This window comes from Moschus berezovskii, chromosome 6 (genome assembly GCF_049115385.1).
Source record: "Moschus berezovskii isolate FMDL1 chromosome 6, NW_MosBer_1.0, whole genome shotgun sequence".
Lineage (NCBI taxonomy): Eukaryota > Metazoa > Chordata > Mammalia > Artiodactyla > Moschidae > Moschus > Moschus berezovskii.
Window position 1 is genome coordinate 31,061,467 of NC_142465.1, and position 25,406 is coordinate 31,086,872.

The 25,406-nt window shown below is 47.3% G+C and overlaps 2 protein-coding genes across 11 annotated transcripts in view; one reads left to right on the forward strand and one right to left on the reverse strand.

Annotated features, from left to right (window-relative positions):
- Window positions 1–10,077, reverse strand: ZNF740 (zinc finger protein 740). Of its 3 annotated transcripts, none has more exons than XM_055396765.2 (7): window positions 9,945–10,077; window positions 8,267–8,577; window positions 5,759–5,908; window positions 5,333–5,422; window positions 4,623–4,746; window positions 4,211–4,329; window positions 1–3,250 (listed from the first exon to the last, which is right to left on the reverse strand). In XM_055396765.2, the coding sequence occupies exons 2-7, from the start codon at window positions 8,273–8,275 to the stop codon at window positions 3,161–3,163; spliced, it is 582 nt and encodes a 193-aa protein (XP_055252740.1). In that variant the 5' UTR covers window positions 8,276–8,577; window positions 9,945–10,077; the 3' UTR covers window positions 1–3,160. The 3 variants fall into 3 exon arrangements, with proteins under 3 accessions (XP_055252740.1, XP_055252739.1, XP_055252742.1); XM_055396764.2 differs by lacking the exon at window positions 9,945–10,077 and adding an exon at window positions 9,396–9,532; XM_055396767.2 differs by lacking the exons at window positions 8,267–8,577; window positions 9,945–10,077 and adding an exon at window positions 8,064–8,260.
- CSAD (cysteine sulfinic acid decarboxylase) overlaps window positions 8,881–25,406 on the forward strand; it is a 27,149-nt gene continuing 10,623 nt past the window's right edge. The window contains exons 1-3 of one of the 8 annotated variants that reach the window (XM_055396753.2): window positions 9,622–9,817; window positions 13,899–13,982; window positions 16,565–16,684. In XM_055396753.2, coding sequence (XP_055252728.1) covers window positions 16,615–16,684 — 70 coding nt within the window. In that variant the 5' untranslated portion in view covers window positions 9,622–9,817; window positions 13,899–13,982; window positions 16,565–16,614. Of the gene's footprint in view, window positions 9,020–9,047; window positions 9,164–9,368; window positions 9,502–9,621; window positions 9,818–12,052; window positions 12,368–13,898; window positions 13,983–16,564; window positions 16,685–25,406 lie in introns of those variants that run through there. The other 7 variants (XM_055396758.2, XM_055396756.2, XM_055396759.2 and 4 more) reach the window with 7 other exon arrangements.

Consider the following 25,406-nt stretch of genomic DNA (forward strand, 5'->3'; position numbering starts at 1 on the left):
TACAAAAGCCCCATTTATTTAAATATCCTAAATATATCACGAAGGAACATACACTGCACTTTAATGGTAAAAAGATACAAGTTTATAACATCTTATAAAAACTACCATTTAAAAGTGATCTTGTTCATTTGATATTCCCCTCCCCTAATAGCAAAATAAGTATATTAAAAAAAAAAAGGTGGAGAGGAAGGGTGGGGTGGGAGGGATTAAGATAAAAGCCCCAGGGCCACAGAGGCAGAGAACATCTGGGGAAAGGGTTATAAGTTGTGGTGGGACCCCACACCTCATTTAACCCTCCAATGTCAAGCCATGGGGCATGATCAGTAGCTAAGTGATGACAAGAGGTTGTTGGAGGCAGGGTGGACGGAAAAGACTTGAGGTGCTGGGAAGGGCAGGGCTGGTGGGGCCTGGTCCAGCAGCCCAACCAGGAACTGGTGCTCTTTCCCAGGTCCCCGAATCCCATGCCCTGGTCTAAGAGCTGGCCCCACCGCCCTTCCCTTCACTCCAGACACACCTGAGGCATCTTTCCAGTGCTAGACCCCACCCAGCAGAGGGGTGGAATGTTGGGCCCAGGAGCCTCTGCAGCGGTCTGTGATTTCCCTGGGTGTAAGTGGGACTCTTGGGCGCTAAGTCACTCCTTTTGCCTCTCGGTTCCCCACTCCTCACAAACCCATGGCCTCGTGAACATCAGCACCTCAACAACAGAGCTAGCCCCCTGCTCCTGAGTTTCCACTCACCCAGTCCTTGGCAGGGGTGGTTCTGCTATGGCTCTCTGCACATATGCTTAGAAGTTCCCTCCCCCCAACACACCCAAGCAGGCACCTGAGGCCTGCAGGGGGCCAGGGCACATTCGGACCTAAACACACATTTGCACATGCAGGGGCACACCTCACTAACGTGATTCTCTTCACACACACCCCCAATCCTAAGCTGACTAGCTGCAGGTGGTAGGGAGCGAAGTCTTCCACTTTCAAAAGCACCGTCTGGAAGGACAGTTTTCCAAATGTGTCCGAGACAAACCCCAGCCCCCAGCAGAGCTCTCTAACAGAGAGGGGCTGGCTCACATGCAGAAAGTGGCCCTACTCGCAGGGACCAAGGGCTGGTTTCAGGACTTGGCGTCTAGTTTCTGGACGTCAAACATGCCAACACAAAACTAGGAGAGAACTGGCTGCAGGCACGTTCCCCAGCGTTTCCCCATAGGATCTCAGATGCTGTCAGGGAAGAGCTAAAGGGTGCCACGCTTCCTTTCTTTTCCCAAAATCCTCACATCTCAGAGGTATGGAGATCCCCCTGCCCCGCCCCTCCACCTCCTTCAGAACAGGTAACAGGAGTGTGCTGTCGCCTACCTTTTCTGCCAAAGGAAGTCACTTCCTGCAGACTGCCATCTCAGACCCCCCACTGACAGCCTAGTCAGGGTCACCAAGTCTCCAGGATTCTTCTGTGATTACTCGCCACACCCCCATAGGTCAGGACAGCCCACCACCTGGGAGTCAACCAAACCCCCAGAACCTCCCATAAGGACCCTTTCCTTAGCAGGAAGAAAGAGGGTTTTTATTTCACTTTAGAAAATTCATATTCACAAGCCCTGGCTTGGGTCAGCAACATCCTAACCAGCAGTCTGTTGAATCAACCCTTAAAAAACCCTCCAAAACGAAGCCCTCCAGTCCCCTCAAGCTGAGTTCTTCAGCTCCTCGTGAACCTCAAGGTTCAGGCCTTCAGGTTTTGGGGGAGGGGCAGTCAGGCAAGGCTATTTCATGCTCATCCTTCCGAGCCGGGGCTAGAGAAGGGTTTGGCTCAATAATATGCCATCTCCAAGCATACAAACACGAACACTCACATACCACACACACACTCACTCACATGCCCCTGATTACTTCTGGGGAGGGTGTAGATAAGGTGGTGGTGTTGGAGCAGAGAAGAGCAAAGAACATAGTTAAGAGCAAAACCTACGTTAGGTTTCTTCGTCGGTGTTTTCTCCGCAGCACCCCCCCACAGTTCTTTGTTGTGTAGGGACGGCCATCAAGAAGGAAGCCAAGGTCTTTTCCTTTGGGACCAAAAGCTAGACCCCTATCTCCTCTACCTGAATACAGTGACAGACGTGAGCGAGGAGAACAGCTCATGCTGCTCAACAGTCACGTCAGGGGACACCAAATTCCTGTTTCTTGAACAGCTGTCACCCAACTTGGGGCCAGTCTTGGGTGGTTCCTAAGAGGGCACAAGGAGAAAGAACCCACTGTAACATCAACGACTCCTTGCTCAACACCTCTGTCTGGCTTAGGAGTCAGTCAGTATCAGCGAGGTAGCCAAAAACTATCTCCAAGATCAACTACCCAAAGAGAGAAAGGGAAGGGGCTTCAAGGGCCACTTTCACCCAAGTTTCCTCCAAAAGGCACTTGAGCTGACCCCATTAGGTACCAGTGTGGCACCAGCCACTGCAATAGCCCGGGCCACAACTCCTGCTCTCCCCTGAAGGAAATGAGAGGTACCTGCCCACTCTTCTTGGATCCAGCCCTTGTCTGCTCCCCCCACTGCTCTTCCTTTTGTCCCTACAGTGTATAAGGAGGTCAAAGTAAGCACAGCTGCCATCCCTGATCCTATTCTCCTTCAAACAGGAGGTGAGGTACAGGGCTGTACCTGAACATCAAGGATCAATTGCAACTAAAAATTCAATTTGGGGGAGGGCTGGACCAGCCATAATCCCTGCTTTGACCAGGACTCTATACCTCCATATTATCTATTTCCACAGTGTGCCTGCTGAAACTGCTTTTGGATAAACAAAAACAAGAACAGAACAAACAAATCCCTCTCCCCAATCTCTTCCATTTCAGCTGCCAGTGGGAGTCCAGGGTTGTGGGAACCACACTGCAGTCTTGGTCCTGTACCTTAAGTCCCCACCTGTGACCTCAGCCAAGGGTCTGGGGACTAGCTTCCCTACCCAGGAATGCTGAAGGAACTTCCCCCGAGATACTCAGAGTCTCAGATTATTTACAGAGCTGAAGCTCTGGGGCCTGCTGTCCCCTGATGCACTCTTCCGGTCTCCTGGGTCCACTCCTCCAGGAGGGAGACAGGTACAGACGGGGCGGTGGTGGGACCATCAGACCAGGGGGTGCACTCTTCGGTGGATTCTTCTGATCACTCCCACCACCCGGGGGCCCTGCGCCTAGAGAGAAAACTGCCCGTCGGAAGTCTTGGACTGGCACCCTTGGCACATCCGTTTGTGTCTGAGTAATCGATCTGTCCGAGAAAAACACTGAGAAGAAACGGAGGGTTAAGTGCCTGAGAGAAGAAACTTGGTTACCTATTGGCTAGAGCTGTCCTTCCCAAATGGGAGAGGTGCACACCCCATTCTACATTCCCCTGGCATGCACAGAGACAGCATGAGCACACAGTTGGGAACAGGACTCTGCGTCTCAATCCCGGCCTAGCGCGTGGTAGCCATGCAACCTCGGGCAAGCTGTCTCAGCCCTGAATGTGTCCACTCATCTGTAAAATGGGGCTAAAGGCACCTACTCACAGAGCGGCTGCTTCATTTATCATGTATTTATTCAGTATCTCAAGGCAGGTACAGTTCCTGGGGCTGAGGACAGAGTGGAGAACCAGAGGGACAAAGTCTCGTGCCCCACAGAGCTCTCATTCTAGTGTTCTGCAGATATAGTCTGAGAGCGTGGAGCAAAGCTTGAGACCCAGTAAAGCATCCAGTGTTCACTGTTATCATTTCTCATCTCTTGTTCTTGTCTCGCTTTGGTCCTGGATTTTACAGTCACAATACATCAGATATGGACCGCTCCCCCAGGGCAGGAATTTTTCTCTCTTCCTCCTAAGTGCACCTGCTCTGAAGTTCCATTCAATGCGTCTCAATCCCTGATCTGCTGTGTCCTTGGGACACTCAACCTCTCTAAACCTCAATTTCCCCATGGGCAAAATGAAGGCAACACAGCCACCTCACGGAGTTAATGTGAAGGTAACGTCATATATGCTCTCACTGTGCCTGGTACACAGGAAGTACTCAAGAAACGCTATTATTATTATTACAATTATTCTGATGGCTCCTCCCCGAGGGACCAGAAAGATACACCTCACCCCAATGTACTAACACCATCACGGCCAGGAATGCGAGGTGGCCCCTTGTCAAGCAGGGAGTCGGGGCGAGCCCTGGCTACTGGGGAAGAAAGTTTGTGTGTGGGTGTGAATGCATGACACGCGAGCTTACCTGGTGACACCGTTCACACTGGTAGGGCTTTTCCCCACTGTGTACACGCTTGTGACGCTCCAGGTGGTACTTCTGGATGAAACGCATATCACATATGTCACACTCAAATGGCTTCTCACCTGGCCCAATCAGAGAGAAGGGAGCTTCAGGAGGTATACATGGCAGGGACCTCACTCCAGGTATATCCCCAGAAATCTTTACCTTTCAATAATGCGTAAAGAGCTAATGGGGAAAGGTCCCCAAAGCTGCTGGTCTCAGCAACACCAGATACATACAATCTCTTCTGCCTCATTCACCTACCTTCTTCCCCTATTTCTAATACTTACTCCTTGAAATAAACCCAACAGGACCTACACACAAACATAATACAAACTATGGACTATGCTCCCCTCTGAATGTGAGCAAGACTTACCGGTATGAATAAGGATGTGCCTCTTGAGGTGGTAACTGCTCCTAAAGGCTCCAAAGCAGTGTTCACAGACAAAATTTTTGGGAATCTTTACTTGAAAAGAACCATTTTGTTCCACTACCACCACCTAGGGGCAAGAGTCAGGCACGTCATGAGGCTATCCTATCCCTCTGCCCTCTTCCTGCCTCCATTCTGCCCTGGCCCTATTTTCAACTGCTGGACAAAATAACTTCTCTGATGCTGTCATCTCCCATATCCCTCAGAGTTAAGAGACCCTCGGAAGAAGGAGGTAGGGTGAGCAAGCTGTCTGTTTGGTCAAATCTTATACTCTGAACTGACCTTAGAGGGAAACTGCCTGCCCCTCTGCCACAGGACCTCATGCTCCCCTCGAACCCTCCCCTTACCAAGGATGTTTCACAGAGGGCAGAGATCAATTGCCAAAGTGGTCTCTGGATGGAGCCAGGATGACTCACTCACCAGCTGTGAGAAGAGCTCAGGGCTGAGCCAGAGAGGGAAGAAAGAGGAGGGCTGCCTTATTTTCAAACTGAACCAGTTTGGGGATTTCCCCATTACCTGCCTTTTTCTTCTGTTTTTGGCCACTCTGCGTGGCTTGTGGGATCTCAGTTCCCTGACCAGGGAATGAACCTGAGCACTCAACAATGAAAGCGTGGAGTCCTAATCATTGGACTGCCAAGGAATTCCCCATTACCTGCCTTTTTAACAGTCTTTTTGGAATGAGAGGCCTCAGCCAAGCTGTCATCGTCTTTGCGGCTCCGGGATTTATCACTGTCTTTTCGGTGGCCCTTTAAATACAAATCAAATCTAAATGCACAGTCAATCTCAGAACACAAGACAGGATGCCAAAAAGGTGCTTTGAGACAACTTGTAAATCACCTGCCCCAGAGGTTTAGAGAAAGTACGCATCCATCTCCTCTCCAAGTACCTTGGTTTTAACGAGATGTTGTACAGAAAAGACCTTCCTTTCCTGTACCCTCTAAAATACCCATACTCATGGCCCAGCTGTCTCCCCTTTCCCACTTCCCTAAACAGAAGCACTGAGGACTCAAAGCGGGGCATCTCCTGGCAGAGAGCTTCGGCCACCCGACCCCCAGGTGCCACAATGGACTCAAGTGCTGTACCTGACTCGAGCACCTCAGCACATCAGGGCTACCTGCCCTCTCTCCATTCTCGGCCTGCTTGCTGGCAATCTGGCTCAGCATCATCTTCTTGCTGGCTGCAGTGGGAACCAAACTCACACCTGCTAGGCCTTCACAAGCCAGGAGACTTGCCTAAGTTGAAAGGAGATGAGGTATCAGGTCACCTGGCAGGGCAGGGCAGGGCAAAAACAGACTGCCAATTTCCAAAGAACTACCTTAAACACCCAGCTACTAACGTGCGGCTTCTCTCCAAGGAGCATCCCTTCTTACCATGAAACCCTGCTTCCTTCGAGAGTCCTCCCTAACTCATCTCACCAGGACTAGTTATTCATTTTGTCAGCTGTCAGCATTCAGACACAGACCAAGTGAATAATCAGATGCTAGTGACACTTTTGTCATTAGCACTGTGCTGGGTAAAGCATATTATCTATATATTACTTCGAAGCTACACGAGGCTTAAAAATACCAAGAGTCTGTCCTGTTGACCCACTGACATGGGAGATTTCTAGGGGAACTTCCTTCTTTCTCTCTTGATGACACTTAGCTACACAGAACCCGCTCCTGACTGGCAGACCTCACTGGTGCCAAACGTATAGTCTATCAAGTTCTACAAATGTGTATCGGTAAAATTAGGTCATTTCTCCCTGTAGATTTTAAATTCTCTAAATGTTGTCAAATATAAAAATTTTATAACAAAGATAAAAATTAAACCACTTGGGAGGATTCTGGAGTTGAATATACAATTTCTCTTCCTCCTCCCCGTCCTCACCATTCACGTATGCATACTCATATTTTTCATAGTCCTTGCTATACATAGTTTTAAAATTACTTAAGTAAAGGATGTTTAGGAAAATTGCTACATTCTTCAAATTGACTTTATTTAGCCAGCACTAGACAATATCCTCTTCTTACTGAAGAAACAGTTTTAAGAAAGAGTTGGTTAGCAAACTTCCATAAGTAATTTAAAAAGAAATTCCTTTCAGGTGATCAGTACATCCCAGGAACCCCCTCTCTCGTCTCCAAGGACTTCGGAGGGAAAGGTCTGAAGGCAAGACTTAACTCTGCTGTTTGCATTGTACAATCTCAGGCAGACTACTCCACCTCTGTAAGCCTCAGTTTCCTTAAATGCAAAATGTTTACCATGGTATCTACCTTCACAGGGTTGATGAGTTCAGTTAACATATAAGAGCAGCACCCCAGTGCAAAGTTAGCAGTCAGGGAAAAGCAGTCTTCTCAGAGCTAGAGTGAACAGGATGCTATGAAGTGGGCTGCAAACTAAGGAAGAAGAAACTGCACGGCTCCTCCTCTGCGTGGAAAAGAAGGAAGCAATGCATGCAGCTGGAAGAAAGCCAGTGACTTCTTCCTGGTGAGGTTGGTAGGGGAGGGTCCCTGGAAGGAAGCTGGCAAAAGCTCTGGGGATGCTACAGACAGCTTTTCTCCCCAGATAACTACAATAACCTGTTGAGCCATCCTGTCTCTCCAATCCATCTTGTATCCCCACAAGGCGGATTTGGAAGGACAAGTACCTTCCAAATACACTGATCTGACGTCAGTCTCCTGCTTAACACTTTTCAGAGAGTCCCCATTCCTTATGGAATTCCTCAGCAAGGAATAAAAAGCCCTTCAGTCACACTCGGTTTACTTCTCCAGGAAACAACTCCCTCACCCTAACGTGGCCGTCTATCACTGTCTCCTGTCTTTAACCATCCACCCCCCAACCCAATCCTTTCCTCCTTAACTAGCAAACCACCCGCAGTACTCCCCACCTCACCACATCCTCCCAGGACTCTGAAGTCTCTGCCCATGCAGTTGTCCTTGTTTGAATGCCCTGTTCTACTTGTTTATCTAGCAAAATCCTATGCATCCTTCCAGCTTCAACTTCTTTTTCCATCCAAGCAGAAGGCTCATTCCCTCCTTTACGGTGTACATGCCTCTATTATTGCTTATTCCTTCAATCAACAGACTCATTGACGCTGTACTACTAGCCAGCCACCATGCAGTGTTGTGTATATAAACAACAGATTGTCTCTTCATCTCCCCCAACCCCAACCCAACTAGCCTGGTAGCCTACTGGGGTCAGGGTCAATTTTATTCATCTTTGTATCCCCAGCACAATGCCTTGCATGTAACAGGAGTTCAATAAATTCCTGTTGAAAAGAAAACAAATGAAGCATTCACCAGACTGTTTACTCCCTCATGCCCCTCAAAAGTTACTGTACCAAGAGTAAACTGAGTACATGTTGCTTTGTAAATGTCCCATCAAGGCCTGTGATGCAGTATAGCCTACCTCCTTCATTTGACTGGAAGCTCCCTGAAGGCAGGGGCTGTGGCCTGTCTCCTTTCCTTCCTCTAGATCTCCCCCTGGTGTTTAATACAGAGCTTGGCTCACTGGGTTGGTCAATATGTTGACTAAGGCAGCATTCAAGAGTGAAACTGCAAACACTCTTCCCAGTGATCTTGAAGGAGGAGGAGGACTCTAGAGCTTTTTACCTGAGCCATGCTGATTTCTCACTTAATGCAACTCAAAAGTTCGAGTTTCTTGCTCCACCTTTCCTTAAGACACTTGTTTGAAGCACTGTCACCAAATCACTGTAACAACTCTTTCGTGTCCCTTCAGTCCTGCTGCCATACTGAAGTGCCTTTGTCTTCAAATAGAATTTAGTGTCCTCCAAAGTAAAGACAGATGTTTCAAGAATCCCTGGTCTCTGCTCGGCTCCTGCCTATTGTCTGAAGAAAAAGTCTGTCAGTCTTGGTTTTCCAGCTGAATTCTCTGAATGAAATTCACGATTTGTTTCAGAAACCTGAAACCAGAAAGGGAAATGCAGCTGTTAGGTGCAACATTCTCAAGCCATACAACCTTCAGTGGGCTGAACTATTTTGCCAGGCGCTCTCTGCGCGACTCTAAACGAAGACATCAGAGTTCTCTTTCTAGGTCATGAGAAGAAACTGGTCTCCAGGCCATCGACAGGAGCAAAAGTAACTTCGGCCTCTAGTGGAGGCACTGCAGCAGGCCAATTGCTAGGATTTGCCAACTTAGGACTGCAAGAAGGGGGCGGAGGCCCTCTAGGGCTTTTGTGTCCAGTGGGCCGGCCCGCGAAGCTCGCACTCTATGAAGGCGACCAGGAGTGGGCCGGAGAAAAGCTCAGGGGTTAACGCTGGGGGCTTGAGCAGCAGGCAGAAACCGGACCGGCAGTACGAGCCCAGGCCGGCCCACACGTGTGCATTCTCCGAGACCGCCCCAAGGTACGTAAACTCGCTGCGGAGGTGGAAGACAAGGAGGCGAAGCCCAACGCTGCGCGTTCCCTCCCATCTTCCCTCCCTCCCTCCCTCCAGCCAGCCAGCCGCTGCGCCCGCCGCACGCACCCGGAGAGCCCAGGAGCGCGCAAGGTGCGTGCTCGCGCCCGCGTCCCTTCCGAGCAAGACCCCTCAGTCCCGCCGGTGACGCGACCGCACGGCGGCGTGCGCGCAGCCCCTACCTCTCCTCGGGAGCGCCCTCCCTTCGCCCTGGGCCCCTCCTCCCCTCCCCTCCCCCTTCCCGCGCGGTGCCCCACGGCCTGCGAGCTGCTGGAGCGCTGCCGCCTGCCTCCACAACGCTGCGCTCCCGGGGGCGTGCTCTTACCTGCCAGGCGCGGCCTCCCGCTGTCTCCCCCGCTGCGCGGCGCCTCCTCCAGGCCGCAGCACCCCGTGCCAACCCTGTAGCCGCCGCTGCCCCCGCCGGGACCGAGGCAAGTTTACAAACACCAACCCGGGGCCCGTTTCCCCGGAAGCACTTCCCCTCCCCCTTCGTCCTCTCCTCTGTGCGGCACTATCCACTTCCGGGCGGGGGCAGACAGAACAGGGGGTGAGGCTGAGGGCGCGCCGAGGGAGTGCAGCTGCTGAGTGGGCAGTGCCGGCGGCGCGCAGACGGACGGGAAGAGGGCGGGCCGGCGGTACGGCGCCTGCGCCGTATTGCCGGCGCGCCCCCGCGGCCATCTTGATTCAGGGCAGGAAAGAAGGCCCTGAAATGTTGGTGTGCCGAGTGTTTGTTAAGGGTTTTGCTAGGTGAGTTGGTTAGGACTCCTTGAAGAAGCGTCATCACTCTCCCTTCCTCGCAGATGTCCTCCCTGTCGCTTATGCGTCTGGAGCCCCAAATAGTGCCAGGAAAGTTCGTACCAGGCCTTTGACGTACCTCTGTCGAGATCGTCTTTACCCGAGCTTTCCATCAGGCGCAGGTCTGCAGATTCCGAGGGCCGCCCGTCAGCTGGGAGGGAAGTTTTTTGCACGCTCTTGCTGAGTACACTCAGCTCCAGTCTGAGAAAGGATTCCCTGGCGTGTTCAGCGCACTCCGAAGCTTCTGATTTCCTCATACCGCTTCCGCCTTTATTCCTAGACCGTCCAGTATGTAATATTGGCTTCCTCACCTCCGAAAATGCATAGGACCTTCCTGTTGTTCAGTCGCTCAGTCGTGTCCGACTCTTTGGGACCCCATGGACTTAAGCACGCCAGGCTTCCTGTCCTTCACCATCTCTCAGAGCTTGCTCAGACTCATGTCTGTTGAGTCTGTGATGCCGTCCAACTATCTCATCTGTCGTCCCTTTCTGCCTTCAGTCTTTCCCAGCGTCAGGGTCTTTTCCAAAGACTCGGCTCTTCGCCTCAGGTGGCCAAAGTACTGGAGCTTCAGCTTCAGCATCAGTCCCTGCAATGAATATTCAGGATTGATTTCCTTTAGAGTTGACTGGTTGGAAACCCTTGCAGTCCAAGGGACTCTCAAGAGTCTTCTCCAGCACTGCAGTTCAAAAGCATCAGTTCTTCAGCGCTCAGCCTTCTTTATGGTTTAACTCTTAAATCCTTACATGACTACTGGAAAAACCATAGCTTTGACTAGATGGATCTTTGTCGGCAGAGTAATGTCTCTGCTTTTTAATACCAGATTGGTTATAGCTTTTCTTACAGGGAGCAAACATCTTTTAATTTCATGGCTGCAGTCACCATCTGCAGTGATTTTGGAGCTCAAGAAAATAAAGTCTGTCACTATTTCCATTGTTTCCCTATCTGTTGGCCATGAAGTGATGGGACCGGATGCCATGATAGTAGTTTTTTGAATGTTGAGTTTTTTATTTCCTCATAGCACTTCCGCCTTTATTTCTAGACCATCCAGCATCTAACTTTGGCTTCTTCCCGGAAAAGGCACAGGGCTCTCCTCAGTAGGAATCTGTGGTCTTGTTGGAGATTTAGCAATGCAGGGTGGCCCGTTGGGTCGGCTACATTAGGAAAACTCGAGCCTTTCTTTAAATTCCGTTCCCAACTTTCCTGCTAAAGATGGGCTTCCCCAGTGACTCAGAGGGTAAAAAAATGTGCCTGCAATGCAGGAGACCTGGGTTCGATCCCTGGGTTGGGAAGATCGCCTGAAGAAGGAAATGGCAACCCACTTCAGTATTCTTACTTGGATCAAGGAGCCTGGCGGGCCACAATCCATGGGGTTGCAGAAAGTTGGATGCGACTGAGGGACTAACACTTTCACTTTCTGCTAGAGATGGACTATGCATTAATGCACTTGATGGAAGGAAATGTCCATTTTATTTAGGTGCTGTCAGGTTGTGAGTGTAGGGGAATTGACGGAAATGTCTAAAGAAAAAAATCTTTGTTTATGAATGAAGACAATTTTCAACCACTTTATGTACATGGATTTCATTTCTGTGAGCACTCCATTTTTTTTTTACCAATTGACAGCAAATCTTTGTGGTGTTAAGATCATAGAACAGATAAAATTGAGTGAGATTATCAGAAATAAATAACTAAGGAAAAAAAATAGCTCAGGGACTTCCCTGGTGGTCCAGTCAGTGATTAAGAATCCTTGTAATGGGGAGGGGATAGAATATGAGTTCCATACTTGGTGGCGGAACTAAGATCCCACGTGCTATTGGGCAGTTAAGCCCTTGTGCTGCAACTCCCTAGCGGGCTACTGCAACTAACACCTGACTCAGCCAATAAATACTTTAAAAAAATGGTTCATGCTTATTTTAATAAATCCACACAGCACAAAAAAATTAAAAGGCAGAAAAAAATTTTGCCATCTGTAGTCTCCTCCATGCTCCTGAAGGTAGTCACTGTTATCAGTTGGTTGTATATACCACCAGGCTTTTTTCTATGTTCATAAAAACTTTTCTTTTTCATCCAGAATTTGTTTTTGAGCACCACAGTGGACCAGACAAAAGTGTTTTACACATCTTCTAAGTCGTTTCACATTATAAAAATTGTTTCAGTATTCTACCAATTTGTATTTTAGTTTGTCTAGGCCTATCTTCTGGAGAAGGCAATGGCAAGCCACTCCAGTACTCTTGCCTAGAAAATCGCATGGACAGAGGAGCCTGGTAGGCTGCAGTCCATGGGGTCGCTACTAGTCGGACACGACTGAGCGACTTCACTTTCACTTTTCACTTTCACACATTGGAGGAGGAAATGGCAACCTACTCCAGTGTTCTTGCCTGGAGAATCCCAGGGACGGCAGAGCCTGGTTGGCTGCCGTCTTTGGGGTCGCACAGAGTCGGACACGACTGAAGCGACTTAGCAGCAGCAGCAGCAGCAGCAGGCCTATCTTCAATGAACATTCAGGTTAGTTTCAGTTTTTTTGTTTTATAAACCATGCTGTATGAACAGCCATCCTTATAGTGATCCTTTGGTTTTTATAGTAGATTTATAGGTAGGAAATGGGCGTTTAAAATTTTAATAGGTCCTGTGAAATTGAATTTCAGGGGTTTGTAACAGTTTACACATTCAGAGCCATGTGCGCAAGTCCCCAGTTTCTGCAATCTTGGCAATACTGGATGCTATGAATTTTTTATACAGTTGCCAACTTGATAGGTAAAAAATAGTAATTTCATTATTTTAATTTGCTTTTCATTAATAGTGACGGAGAAGGCAATGGCACCCCACTCCAGTACTCTTGCCTGGAAAATCCCATGGGCGGAGGAGCCTAGTAGGCTGCAGTCTGTGGGGTCGCAAAGAGTCGGACACGACTGAAGCGACTTAGCAGTAGCAGCAATAGTGAAGTTGAGCATCTCTTGTTGCTTTTTGACCATTTTAATTGTTTTTGTAAACTGCCTGTTCACATCTCTTGCCTGTTAAGGAAAAAGTAGATCGTTTGTCTATTTTGTATTGATTGGTAGAAATCTTCTCCATGTTCCACTAACTTTTCATTTGTCATATGCTTTTAAAATATTTTCTCTTATTTTTCATCTATCTTTGAACTTTTTTTTAGAGTGGAAGTTGTGTTTTGTGGGAAAATATTTGAAACATTTTTATGAAAATAGTTACAGGAAAAGAATGTTTACAATCAAAACTAATATTTTTTTAGAGCTACTGGTCACCGAAAAGTCATTATTATTATTTTTGGCTGTGCTGGGTCTTCGTTTTTGCAGGTGGGCTTTCTTTAGTGGCAGTGCATGGGTTTCTCATTGCGATGGTTTCTTGTTTCAGAGTGTGGACTCTGGGGCCATGTGGGCTTCAGTAGTTGCAGTGGACGGGCTTAGTTGCCCCACAGCATGTGGAATCTTCCTGGAGCAGGGATAGGACTCCTGCCTCCTGCGTTGGCAGGTGATTCTTAACTGCTGGACCACCAGGAAACTCCAATTTTCATATTTTTATATTCATTATTTTCACATGATATATCCATTCACAAAGAATCAAATTGACAAAATACTAAAGCCAGTGAGTTCAGCTGCATCGCCAGATGGTCGATTAACAAACAATTTATATAAATAAAATATGAGAACAATAATCAGCCATTAAAATATCGTAGAAAGATATCATTCACAATAAAAAAGTTTACATTTATAGACATAAATTTAACAGGAAATTGCAAGTTATGTATTAAGAAAATCAGATTATTTTAGTGGAAGACAAAAAGGGCTCGATTATTATGATTTTTGACTGTGCCGCCTGGCTTGTGGGATCTTAGTTACCTGACCAGGGATTGAACCTGGACCAGGGCAGTGAAAGCACCATGTCCTAACTACTCACTGGTTCACGAGGAACTTCCCCAAATGCTTGATTAGGTGGAGTTTTATCATGTCTGTGAATAGGAAGACAATATTGTAGAGACAAAGTTTTTGCTTTAGATTAAGTTAAATTCTTATTAAAACAGGACTTTGCGTGGAACTTAAGAGTGACTTTTACATTTGCAAGGAAAGGAATAATTGCAAGAGAGCAAAGGCCATTTTGGACAACGGTAAGTAGGTAAAATGATGGGCAGGGGGAGTAAAGCCATGGATCTTCTTTAACCACTTTAATGTGTCTTTCTTTAAACAGAATTCTTCAAGTTTTATGTAGTCAAATCTGCCTGTGGTTTTGGGGTTTTTGTGAAATGCTACCTTGCTATTATAAAAATATTTCCCTGTATTTCCTTCTGGTATTCTTAGAGTTGTATGTTTTCAGTTTTATACCTTTACCTCAGCTGCAGTTTATTTTTGTGTGTGGTGAGAAGTAGTGAGAAATGCCAGACTTAAAAGGGACCAGTGATGTAGTGGGAAAGGTCCTAGCCTAGATGTCACCTTTGTAATCTTGGACAAACTAATTTCACTCTGTCTGGTTCAAGAGTCTTTGACTTGAAAATGAGAGTCAGGCTAATTTCTAGCACTACTGTGAAGCCCAAATGAGATCATAGGTGATAAGTCTTTAAGAAGAAAGAAAAAACCCTTTGCATATCTTCTAAAGTATCATTAATACTGATTTTTGGTTTATACACATCATATGTAAGTGAAGTGCAACATCGTTTTTCAGAACCTGGAAACAGTTTATTCAAGTTTGTGTAAGAGACATCTGTGCTGTCTCTCTATTACCTCACCGACTCAACACCCACATTAGTAATGGCTCCAGTTCTTGTGTGTAGTGTTTTCTCTCCTTCTAGATTGTAAATTCCTGGGTGAGGGAGAGAGGTCTAAGTCTTATCCTTAAGTAAAGCACCAAATAGAAAATAGGCATTGAGAAAAAGTATTAATTTTCATCTTTCCCACTACTACTACTACTTGGCGGAAGGAAGAGAAGAGTGGGAAAGATGAAGACGAGTATTTTCCTGAATGCTTATTTTGTATTTGGTGCTTTGTTTAAAGAGCTTCCCAGGTGGCACAGTGGTAAAGAACTTGCCTGCCAATGCAGGAGATGCAAGAGATACAGGTTTGATCCCTGGGTTGTGAAGATCCCCTGGGGAAGGAAATGGCAACCCCCTCCAATATTCTTGCCTGGAGAACTCCATGGACAGAGGAGCCTGGTGGGCTACAGTCCTTGGGGTTGCAAAGAGTTGGACACAACTAAGCATGCATGCACGCATGCTTTACTTAAAGAAGGATAAGACTTAGACCTCTCCCCACCCAGGAATTTACAGTCTTTCAGAAGGGCAGAAAACACTGTACACACAGGAACTGGAACCACTATTAACGTGGGGGTTGAGTCAGTGGAGTAATAGACAGCACAGAGGTCAGTGTTTTCACTTTCTAACAACCAGTAAACCTGACTGAAAGTGCTTTAAGAAGCAAGTGCCCTGATCCCTTTGCTCTCATGCAGGCTTCGTCCTTGGCAACCTTCCTCAGCTTCCTTGGTACACCCTCCCTTCAAGCCTACCTCATCACTTTTTCAAGTTGTGTTTTAATGATAACTGATTAGATTAGTCTTTCCTGCACCAGCTCTCTATCACTTTAAGGAGGGTTGGAGTGTTTTCTCTTTGAAGGCTGCCCTGGGCCAGTTGAGTGGAGTTAACTAGTCTTCCCTTTCTCTAGTGAGTGACCGTGCCTTAATTTTACGCACTGGCTTCCCTCATGACTTGTTAGCTGAATTGAGCAAAGCAGACACAGCACCTGGGACAGAGCCAGACAACAGATACTCAGGCACTGTTGAACTAGCTGAACCTGTTCCTCTCTCAGAGCCAGTTGGGCTGCATAGTAGAAATGAGCGGTGTTGGATACCTTGGTCACCTGGTAGACCTTTTAGATGGGAGTGAATTTTAGGAGTTAGGAAACCACACGATGTAATGGGGTCATTCCTTGAGCCTGGTATACAGTTTGGAATTTTTGTTGCCCTTTCATTCCTTCTTTTATGTTGCTTAAAAATAATCTTTTATTTTAATTACATAAGTCAATGGCATTATCAAAGAAAATTATAAAAATTTAGTACATAAATAAGAAAATGAAAATCGTCTATAATCCCAATACCTAGAAATAACCACAGTTAATATTTTGAAGACTTTCCCAGTTTTTTAGAAAAATGCATGGGGAGTGACTGCTAATAGATATGGGGTTTCTTTTGGGGATGATGACAATGTTCTTGATAGTGTGATCCATGAGCAACTTTGTGAATATACTAAAAAGTACTGAAATGCACACTTGGAAAGGGTGAACTTTGTGGTATGTGAATCATATCTCAATAAAGCTCTTATATTAAAATAAAAACTTGTAGGTGCATACACATAGTATTGTTTTCTAATCTGAGAGAAAGTGCATATACTCTGCTCCTTTGCTGCTAAATGTTCAGCGTAAGAAAATAAGAACATTCTCTTCCATAACTGCAATGCAGTGATCAAGCCATTCACAGATTCCACCAGTTCTTCCAGTGACTTTCTTTACAGAAGTTTTTTTGTTCCTTCCTTATCCAGGAGCCCATTTAAGAGCACGTGTTCCTTTTGGTTGTAATGTCTCTAGTTTCCTTCAATCTGGAACAGCTCCTTCGTTTTTCTTTGATTTTCATGATACTGACATTTTTGAAGATTACAGGCTATGTTGTTTGTAGAATGATCCTCAATTTAGATATGTTTCCTCACAGTTAAATTCAGGTGGTGCATTTTTGGCAGCAGTGATGCTGAGAGCTTTTCCATGCCTCACGTCAGGAGACCCACAATGCCTGGCTGCCCCACAATTGGTGATGTTATCCTGAATTACTTGGGTAAGGTGGTGTCCATCAGGTTTCTCTGCTGCAAAGTTACCACTTCTTTTTAAAGTGCTTTTAAGGAAAAGAATTTTACAACGCTACCCAGAAGAAAAAACTTTATCCAGGTTTTAGTGTTGTGTTGATGTTTTGAATTAGAGAGAAAGACAAAGTAACCTTTGAAGATTTTTAAATAAAAAGGAAAAAAAAATCAACCGAGGAGGAGGAGGGAGGCACTCAGTTAAGAGTTTAGGTTTCAGAAGATGGTACCATTCACGTAACCAGGGAACTCAAGGACAAGAGAAGATTTGAGAAGGCTGATAATGAGTCCACTTTTGGACCATTTGAGTGTGAAGTCCTATGAGACTTCCAAATGAGGCAGGTGGCATCATGGATCTGGGCTGGCGAGAGAGCTCTTGGTTGGAGGAGTCACCAGCCTGTTGCCCTGGGAGTGGCTGAGTGTCCAGGGAGAGGTGCAGAACACAAATGAAAGAGGCCCTGGAATAGAACCCTGAGCGGCTCTCGAGGGAGGGCCAGAGGAAGGTGAAGAGGCAAAGAGAACCAAGGAAACAGTCAGGAAAAGTCACATGGAAGCCAGGGAAAGAAAATATTTCAAGATGGAATGCAAACTGTATCTAATGGCCCCAGAGGGGTCAAGTAGGATAAAGATGATATGTATCCATTAGATTTGGATGCAGGGACATTCTTGGTGGCCTTGAAGGTGGGAGATGCATGGCAGTGGGCTCAGGAAAGTATGAGAGGAAAGAGATGGAGTGGAGCTAACTTTTAAGAAGATTGGTTGAGAAGAAGAGGTAGCTGGAGTTGGGAATGTGTGAGAAGTTTAGACAATTTAAAATGCTGTGATAAAGAGGTAGTGGGAAGGAGAGTTGAAGAAATGGGAGGGGGTAATCAAGAGGGTATCCATGAAGGAGGAGGAGAGAAAGTGTTTAGATCAGTGGTTCCAACTCAGACATCTCCAGGGCCAGGTTGGTAAAGCAGATGAGTGTGGTGGGCTAAGGGGAAGCAGAATGCAAGATCCCTAAGGGCCTGTGGCCAGTTGTGAGGATTGTCATCCAGTTGTCAACCATCGCCCCGCGCTTTGCAGTGCCTGCTTCTGGGAGGATTATACATCCTCACCCTGCTCACCCCAGGGCTTGTTTTGGTCAACTGGATTTGACCCGATGTGCCACCTGCTAGGTCTGAGCTGAAGTTTTAGGAGTTGGTGCATGGTGTTCTCTGCCTTTTGCTTTTTTCCCCTCTGCAGTGAGAGCATTGTGTCCCCAGTAGGGGCTGTCTCTTCAGCCTGGGTGTTGGAATAAAGGTACATGAATCAGAGCTATAGCTAATCCAGAGTAAGCCATGAAAGAGATATAAATCTCTGTTGTAAAGCAGTGTTTGTTTGTTTGTTCTTTTTGCTGTGCCATGAGGCCTGGGGGATTTTAGTTCCCCAACCAGGGCACCCCTGCAGTGGAAGCACCAAGTCTGAACCCCTGGACTGCCAGGGAAGTCTCAAGGCAGTGGAGTTTTGAATCCCTTATTTAGCACAGCAAAACTAATACAGGAGTTCCACTAAAACCATATTAAGGTAATTTTTACTCCTACAGTTTAGAAAATTCAGAATTTTGACAGCACACTCTTACTGAGGCTGAGAACACAGGCTCTTTCATACATTTGGCATCACTTCTATGGATGTTGACAATGCTTACGGAGGTTACAAATGCAGGTGGCTGTAATGAAAAAGAGAGACAATAACAAGTCTGGCAAGGATGTGGAGAAATGCAAACCCTCATGGGAATATAAAACAGTGTAGCCAGTTGAGGAAACACTTGAGCCGGTCCTCAAAAAGTTAAACGTAAAGTTACTGTGTGTGTGTGAGTGTGTGTGTGTGTGTGTGTACTCGCAAAGTTAGTGTGTGTGTGTGTTTTCACTCGCTTGACTCTGTGTAAAGTTAGTGTGTGTGTGTGTGTGTGCGCACTCGCAAAGTTAACGTGTGTGTGTGTGTTTTCACTCGCTTGACTCTGTGTAAAGTTAGTGTGTGTGTGTGTGCACTCGCAAAGTTAGTGTGTGTGTGTGTTTTCACTCGCTCAGTCACGTCTGACTCTGTAAAGTTAGTGTGTGTGTGTGTGTGTTTTCACTCGCTCAGTCACGTCTGACTCTGTGTGACCCTGTGGACTGTAGCCCGCAAAGCTACTCTGTGTGTGTGTGTGTGTGTGTGTGTGTGTGTTTGTTCACTCGCTCAGTCACGTCTGACTCTGTGTGACCCTGTGGACTGTAGCCCGCAAAGCTACTCTGTGTGTGTGTGTGTGTGTGTGTGTGTGTGTTTGTTCACTCGCTCAGTCACGTCTGACTCTGTGTGACCCTGTGGACTGTAGCCCGCCAGGCTCCTCCGTCCATGGGATTTTTACCCTGTGGACTGTAGCCCGCCAGGCTCCTCTGTCCATGGGATTTTCCCAGGCAAGCATACTGGAGTGAGTTGCCGTTTCCTTCTCCAGAGGATCTTCCCGACCCAGGGATCAAACCCACATCTCCTGTGGCTCCTGCATTGGCAGGGGGATTCTTGACTGCTGAGTCACCAGGGAAGCCTGGACTGTATATACCAGACACTGAATAAATATTAAAGAAAGGGAGTGCTCCAGACTGCAGGTGACAGAAAGAGTGAGTTTGGATAGCTTTTTATTTGCTATGAGAAATTGGAAGTGAGAGGGAAACAGGGAGAAGATTGATGGGTCAGTCATTTGAGAGGTGTGGAAAGTTTTGGAATAATAGCTCCAGAGAGTTGGAGGTAGAGCTGTCAATAGCAGAATAGTAACGTTGCCAGGCAGTGTGTGTTCAGTCAAGTAGAGTCACCGCTGCTTTTTGCCTCTGAAGATGCTTACTACCCTCATTACAGCCCTGGAAATTCCCTTCGCCTCTTTCCTGCGTTGGGCAAAATTTGATGTGGTCTGATTCTCTGTCCTTTGTCCATGACCTGCTTTGGGTGTGTTTGTTTAGTCTTGTCTCTGGAAGTCTTTGGATCCTCCTTGTTCTGAAACAGTACTGTAATCTGTCTGTTGGTCATTCAGTGGATCCTTTTGGTCTATCCTTCGGTTCTATAGTTTTTCTTTTTTAAAATTTTTATTATTTTCCTCCTTTTTCCCCCCCGTCTCTTTCTGTAACTTCTGTTAGTTGACTCTTGAGACTTTTGGATTGATCTTCTAAAGTTCTTTTCTCTTTTACTGTCCATCTCTTTATATTTTATCTTCTGTGAGACTTTCTTGACTTTGTCATTTCAGTTGTCATAGTTTTAAAACTCTGGAGCTTCTGCTTCTCTGAGTACATATGACAGCCATCTGTTTTTTCTTAATGGATTGAATGCCTTCCATTTTCTTCTGCTTCCTGTGTTCCTCTTCTACCAAGTGCCTTTTCCTCAGTTTGTCTGTTTGTGCCTCGGTGGCCCACATTAGGGGCTTTTCTCCAGTGTCCTGTAGTCCCTGACTGTGTCTGCTTTCATTTAAGAGTGAGGCACTAAGGCACATCGGAAGGCCCAAGTGCATATATAGGATGCGTTTATTGACTTGTGAGCATCATTGACTAGGTGATTGGTCAAGGACTGAAAGAAGAGTCTCGTTGAGGTCAGTGTCTCCAGAGAGGGAACACTGTAGTCTCCTGGAAGGTTTACCTCTGGCCACGGATTCTGAACATTGGTTGGGAGAAAGGAGTTGGCTCCATAGGTTACTTCCTCCTCCTCCTCCTGTATTCATTACCATGTTTCATCCTCACCTCCTGCTGTGCTTGACATCCTCCCAGACTTTTCAGTTTCTCTACTTCCTGCTTCTTTGAAATCTGGTGGAGGAGAGGGGAGTCACTTGGCTGAATGGGCAGGGGAGGAGAGTGAGGGTCTAAATGTTCCTTTTAGAATTTTTCATCTAATTTTTATGTTTTTAGTTGTGCTTCTCCCGCCTGTCTTCCAGGATACCTAGCGTTGTAAATTCCTGAGTCTTTCTGGGCCTTTGCCCTAATAATCAGTTTATATCCCTCTGGGCTTCCCTGGTGGCTCAGAGGTTAAAGCGTCTGCCTCTAATGCGGGAGACCCGGGTTCGATCCCTGGGTCGGGAAGATCCCCTGGAGAAGGAAACGGTAACCCACTCCAGTATTCTTGCCTGGAGAATCCCATGGACGGAGAAGCCTGGTAGGCTACAGTCCACGGGGTCGCAAAGAGTCGGACACGACTGAGCGACAGAACGGAACGGAACGGATCCCTCTGGCGTAGCACCCTACAGACAGACTGACTTTGACTTTCTGCTATTTGCTGAACCAGTTACCACTTCTCATCTGCTTTCTTTCCTCTGCAGTTATTGACATCTCTCACCTCCTGGCTCTCATTTGTTTTATTCTTCAGGATTTAAAATCCCACCGATGTAATTTTAGTGGGGTTTCAGGAAGGAGTAGTGGTGAACATATGTGTTTAATCTGCCACGTTTAACTGGAATGAGCAAAACCAATTTGAATGTTTAGGTGGTTTTCACTAGCAGAATCCACAGTCCGGGTGGATTTGGTAAGAGAAGGACTGGCCAGCTGGAGTGGGATTCTGCCAGGTGAGTTTGGTGGAAGGACATTAGGGCCAGGGAGTTGAGGATTTTGGACAAAGGGTGTTTGAAGCGACAGACTGTACAACCCGGGCTGTATAAGTAAAGGAAAGAAAAATACAAACGAGTCGATGGTTGGAGGAATTTATGAACTGGAGATCCCATGAAATCAGAGAAACTTGTCAGTTTTCAAATGAACCCTACTTGGCCCTTGCAGCATCTTCTCAGCCAGGGGTGAAAGTGTTCTAAGTTAATTCTCTTTTCTTGGCTTTGTTATTCTGTTTTAGGGGTTAGTGTCCCTCTTGCTTCACCACTCCCCCGCCCATGCCTCATCTCCCCATTTACGCCTGGAGGAAACTGGGTGTTCAGAGCCCTTCCCTCAACCTTTCTTTTTTAAAAACTATTTTATTTATTTTTTATTTTTGACTGTGCGGGATCTTCATTGTGGTGCAGGCTTTTGTCTTGTTGCAGCAAGCGAGGGCTACTCTCTGCAGTGCATGGGCTTCTCATTGCAGTGGCTTCTTGTTGCAGAGCACAGGCTCTAGGACATGCGGCTTCCTCATTTGCATTTCTTGGGCTCTAAAGCACAGGCTCAGTAGTTGTGCCACATGGGCTTAGTCGCTCTGAGGCATGTGGGATCTTCCTGGATCAGGGATCAAACCAGTGTCTCCCGCGTTGGCAGGCAGATTCTCTACCACTGAATCACCAGGGAAGCCCCCACCTTTCATTTCTGAGCACTGACTTTGGTCAGATGGGTACAGAAGGGGCCGGGTGGACAGAGCCACGTCTTCCATGCAGACCTCTCTTCAGAGCTTTGGAAACAGCCCCGTTCCAGGCTGGGGTCTCCCTTTCTTCACCGTCGTTCTATCCTTGAAGCCTGTTTTTCGCCCTACTGGCCTGCTTGCCATATCCAATGGCTTGAGCTGATCAATAGCAGCAGATGTCTTGGCGGTTCTCTCTTTGAAGCCCTTATTTCATAGAAACAAGCCCTGAGGTGTCCTCACTCCTGGCCCAGAGGTGTTTGCACCACAGCAAGCTCTGGCTGAGGGAGCCCTGTGTGAGGCTGTGGAGCATGGCAAATTAGGAGTGGGGGCTTCAAAGTCCAGACCCAACTCAAGACACATGCTGGTTGTGTGACCTGGACAGGTTATATCCATACTGTCTCTGAAATCTGTTACCTCATTTTTTTTAAAAAAAATTTTTTATTGGAGTGTAGTTTGTTTACAATGTTGTGTTAGTTTCGGGTGTTCAGTTCCTTTGCTAAGTTGTGTCCTTTGCGACCCCATCGACTGCAGCACGCCAGGCTTCCCTGTCCATCACCAGCTCCCAGAGTTTGCTCAAACTCATGTCCATCGGTGATGCCATCCAATCATCTCATCCTCTGTCATCCCTTTCTCCTGCCTTCAGTCTTTCCCAGAATCGGTCTTTTCTAGTGAGTCAATTCTTCGCATCAGGGGGCCAAAGTACTGGCACTTCAGCATCAGTCCTTCCAATGAATATTCAGGACTGATTCCCTTTAGGATGGACTGGTTGGATCTCCTTGCAGTCCAAGGGACTCAAGAGTCTTCTCAAACACCACAGTTCAAAAGCATCAATTTTTCGGCACTCAGCTTTCTTTATGGTCCAACTCTTACATCCATACATGACTCCTGGAAAAATCATAGCTTTGACTAGACGGACCTTTGTTGGTAAAGTAATTTCTTTGCTTTTTAATATGCTGTCTAGGTTTGTCATAGCTTTTCTTCCACTTCTCCAGGCAAGAATACTGGAGTGGGTTGCCATTCCCTTCTCTAAGGGATATTCCTTACCCAGGAATCGAACCCAGGTCTGCATCACAGGCAGATTCTTTACCATCTGAGCCACCAGGGAAGCCCTAATTTCAGATGTATGGCGAAGTGAATCTTATATTCACTCTTTTTATTTTTTAATAGGATTCTTTCTCCCATGTAGGCTATTAGAGAGTATGAATAGAGTTCTCTGTGCTATACAGAAGGTTATTATTAGTTATCTATTTTATATATGCTGCTGCTGCTAAGTCACTTCAGTCGTGTCTGACTCTGTGTGACCCCATAGACAGAAGCCCACCAGGCTCCCCCATCCCTGGGATTCTCCAGGCAAGAACACTGGAGTAGGTGGCAATTTCCTTCTCCAATGTGTGAAAGTGAAAAATGAAAAGTGAAAGTGAAGTCGCTCAGTCGTGTCTGACCCTTAGCGACCCCATGAACTGCAGCCTACCAGGCTCCTCCGTCCATGGGATTTTCTAGGCAAGAGTACTGGAGTGGCTTGCCTTCTCCGATTTTATATATAGTAGTGTGTATATGTCAATCCCAATCTCACAGTTTATCCCTCCCCTGCCCCATCTCCTCATCTTTAAATGTGGGTCATAAACTCACCCTCGATGACTGTTAATGCGTGTCAACTTCAGAGTGAGGCATGTGGTGGATACTTCCATGGTACGTATTTTTACCAGCCTCTGCACCTAAAGCGCCCCATCAGGGGAGCCAGAGTGAGCGCTGATGAAGGATCAAGTCTCGTTCCCAAGGCTGGCCCTCTCTTCTGGTTTCCCCAAACCCAGTCTACTGGGGAGAAGTCTAAGCGTAGAACCACTGGTTCCCTGGGGTCCTGTGGCTTCTGACAATGGATTATGTCAAATCAGTTCACTTTGAGGTTGGTTCCTCCTTTCCATATTTTCTGGATCCTCTTGTCTCTTCATTTAGGGGGTTTCCCTAGGCCTTGGTTTTGCCCCTCTCTCCCTGGCCGTGTCTCTGAGCATTCTCTTCCCAGGGGGAATGGAGCCCATCGCCAGGCTTTGGTTATACCCCAGCTCCCCAGGGTGCTTTTCATTCGCACATCTCATCACAGCGCTGAACCAGACTTCCTCCCAAATGAGTGTTTGTAGCCCCGGTCCCCTCCACTTGGCTGAGTATTTCCAAGAAATAACGGTTTTGCTTTCCATCTAGCTTCCGCTTTGCGCATCCCTGTTTTTTTTAGGGGCACTGTTCTTTTTCCTGGGGCTTGAAGCCCCAGGGTCATCTTTGGCCACTTCCCTCCCCTCCAGTGTGGATTCCGTGAGTGTTGGACTGAGCATGAACTGGCTCATGGTTTAGCCTGCGTGCTGCTCTGCCTGTCCTTTCCTGCCCACGCCTCCCCTGTCCACACGTGGGTCACCTCTTTGCTGGCTTACACCAGTGGCCTGTTCATTCTTCCGTATCTGGCTGCTATACACGGGTCTTCTGAGCGCAACATTTTCATCATGTTAACTCGTCACAAAATCTTTGAATGGCTTTCCATTTTCTGCAGATAAAAATCTAGATTCCTGGCCTGGCTGGCACTCAAGGCTGTCCATAATTCGTACAGCACTGCCCCCCTTGCCTTTCTCCCCGTGATGTCCTTGCAGATCTTTCCAGTGGCCAGGTGCCTTCACTGACCCGAGAATCGGCCACACTCACCCCCAATGCCAGCTCATGGCCTTCCTCCCCTGGCCCTGCACGCCTCCCTTCCTCCTTCTAGACACAGCCCCAGTTCCCCTGCAGATCTTCCCCTGTCTTCAGCCTTCATCCGTCTGCTCTTCTCCTGAGTGGCGCTAGGGATCAGCATCTAGACGGTGCCCCCTCCCCTGGCACCCTGGTGTGAACACGGTGCTCACTTCAGACAGCCACTCCCTGTTTCTTGAGAGGCTCAGCCTGCAAGGCACAGGGCTCTGCTTGTTTATCGAACTGCTACCCTCAGTGTGCCCTTCTTTCTTCCTCCTCTTCAAAAGAGAGGGCTTTAGAAATCAGGACAGTTCTGAGAAGACTCCAGGGGTTGGGATGCAAAGAGATTGGCCTCTGAAAGTGAAAGTTGCTCAGTCCTGTCCGACTCTTTGCAACCCCATGGACTGTAGAGTCCATGGAATTCTCCAGGCCAAAATACTGGAGTGGGTAGGCGTTCCCTTTTCCAGGGGATCTTCCCAACCCAGGGATTGAATGCAGGTCTTCTGCACTGCAGGCGGATTCTTTATCTGTTGAGCCACCTCTGAGGCCTTCCTAAACCATTTGACCTCTCTAGTCTTGCTCCAGGTCGCTTGCCACTTCAACCTCTAGGGTCAGCTGCTGCAGTTGCCTGCCTCTGCCCCACTCCCCGCTCTTCTCTCTTAGCCGAGCAGCCCTCTCTCCATCCCCTCTCCAGGCCCTTTG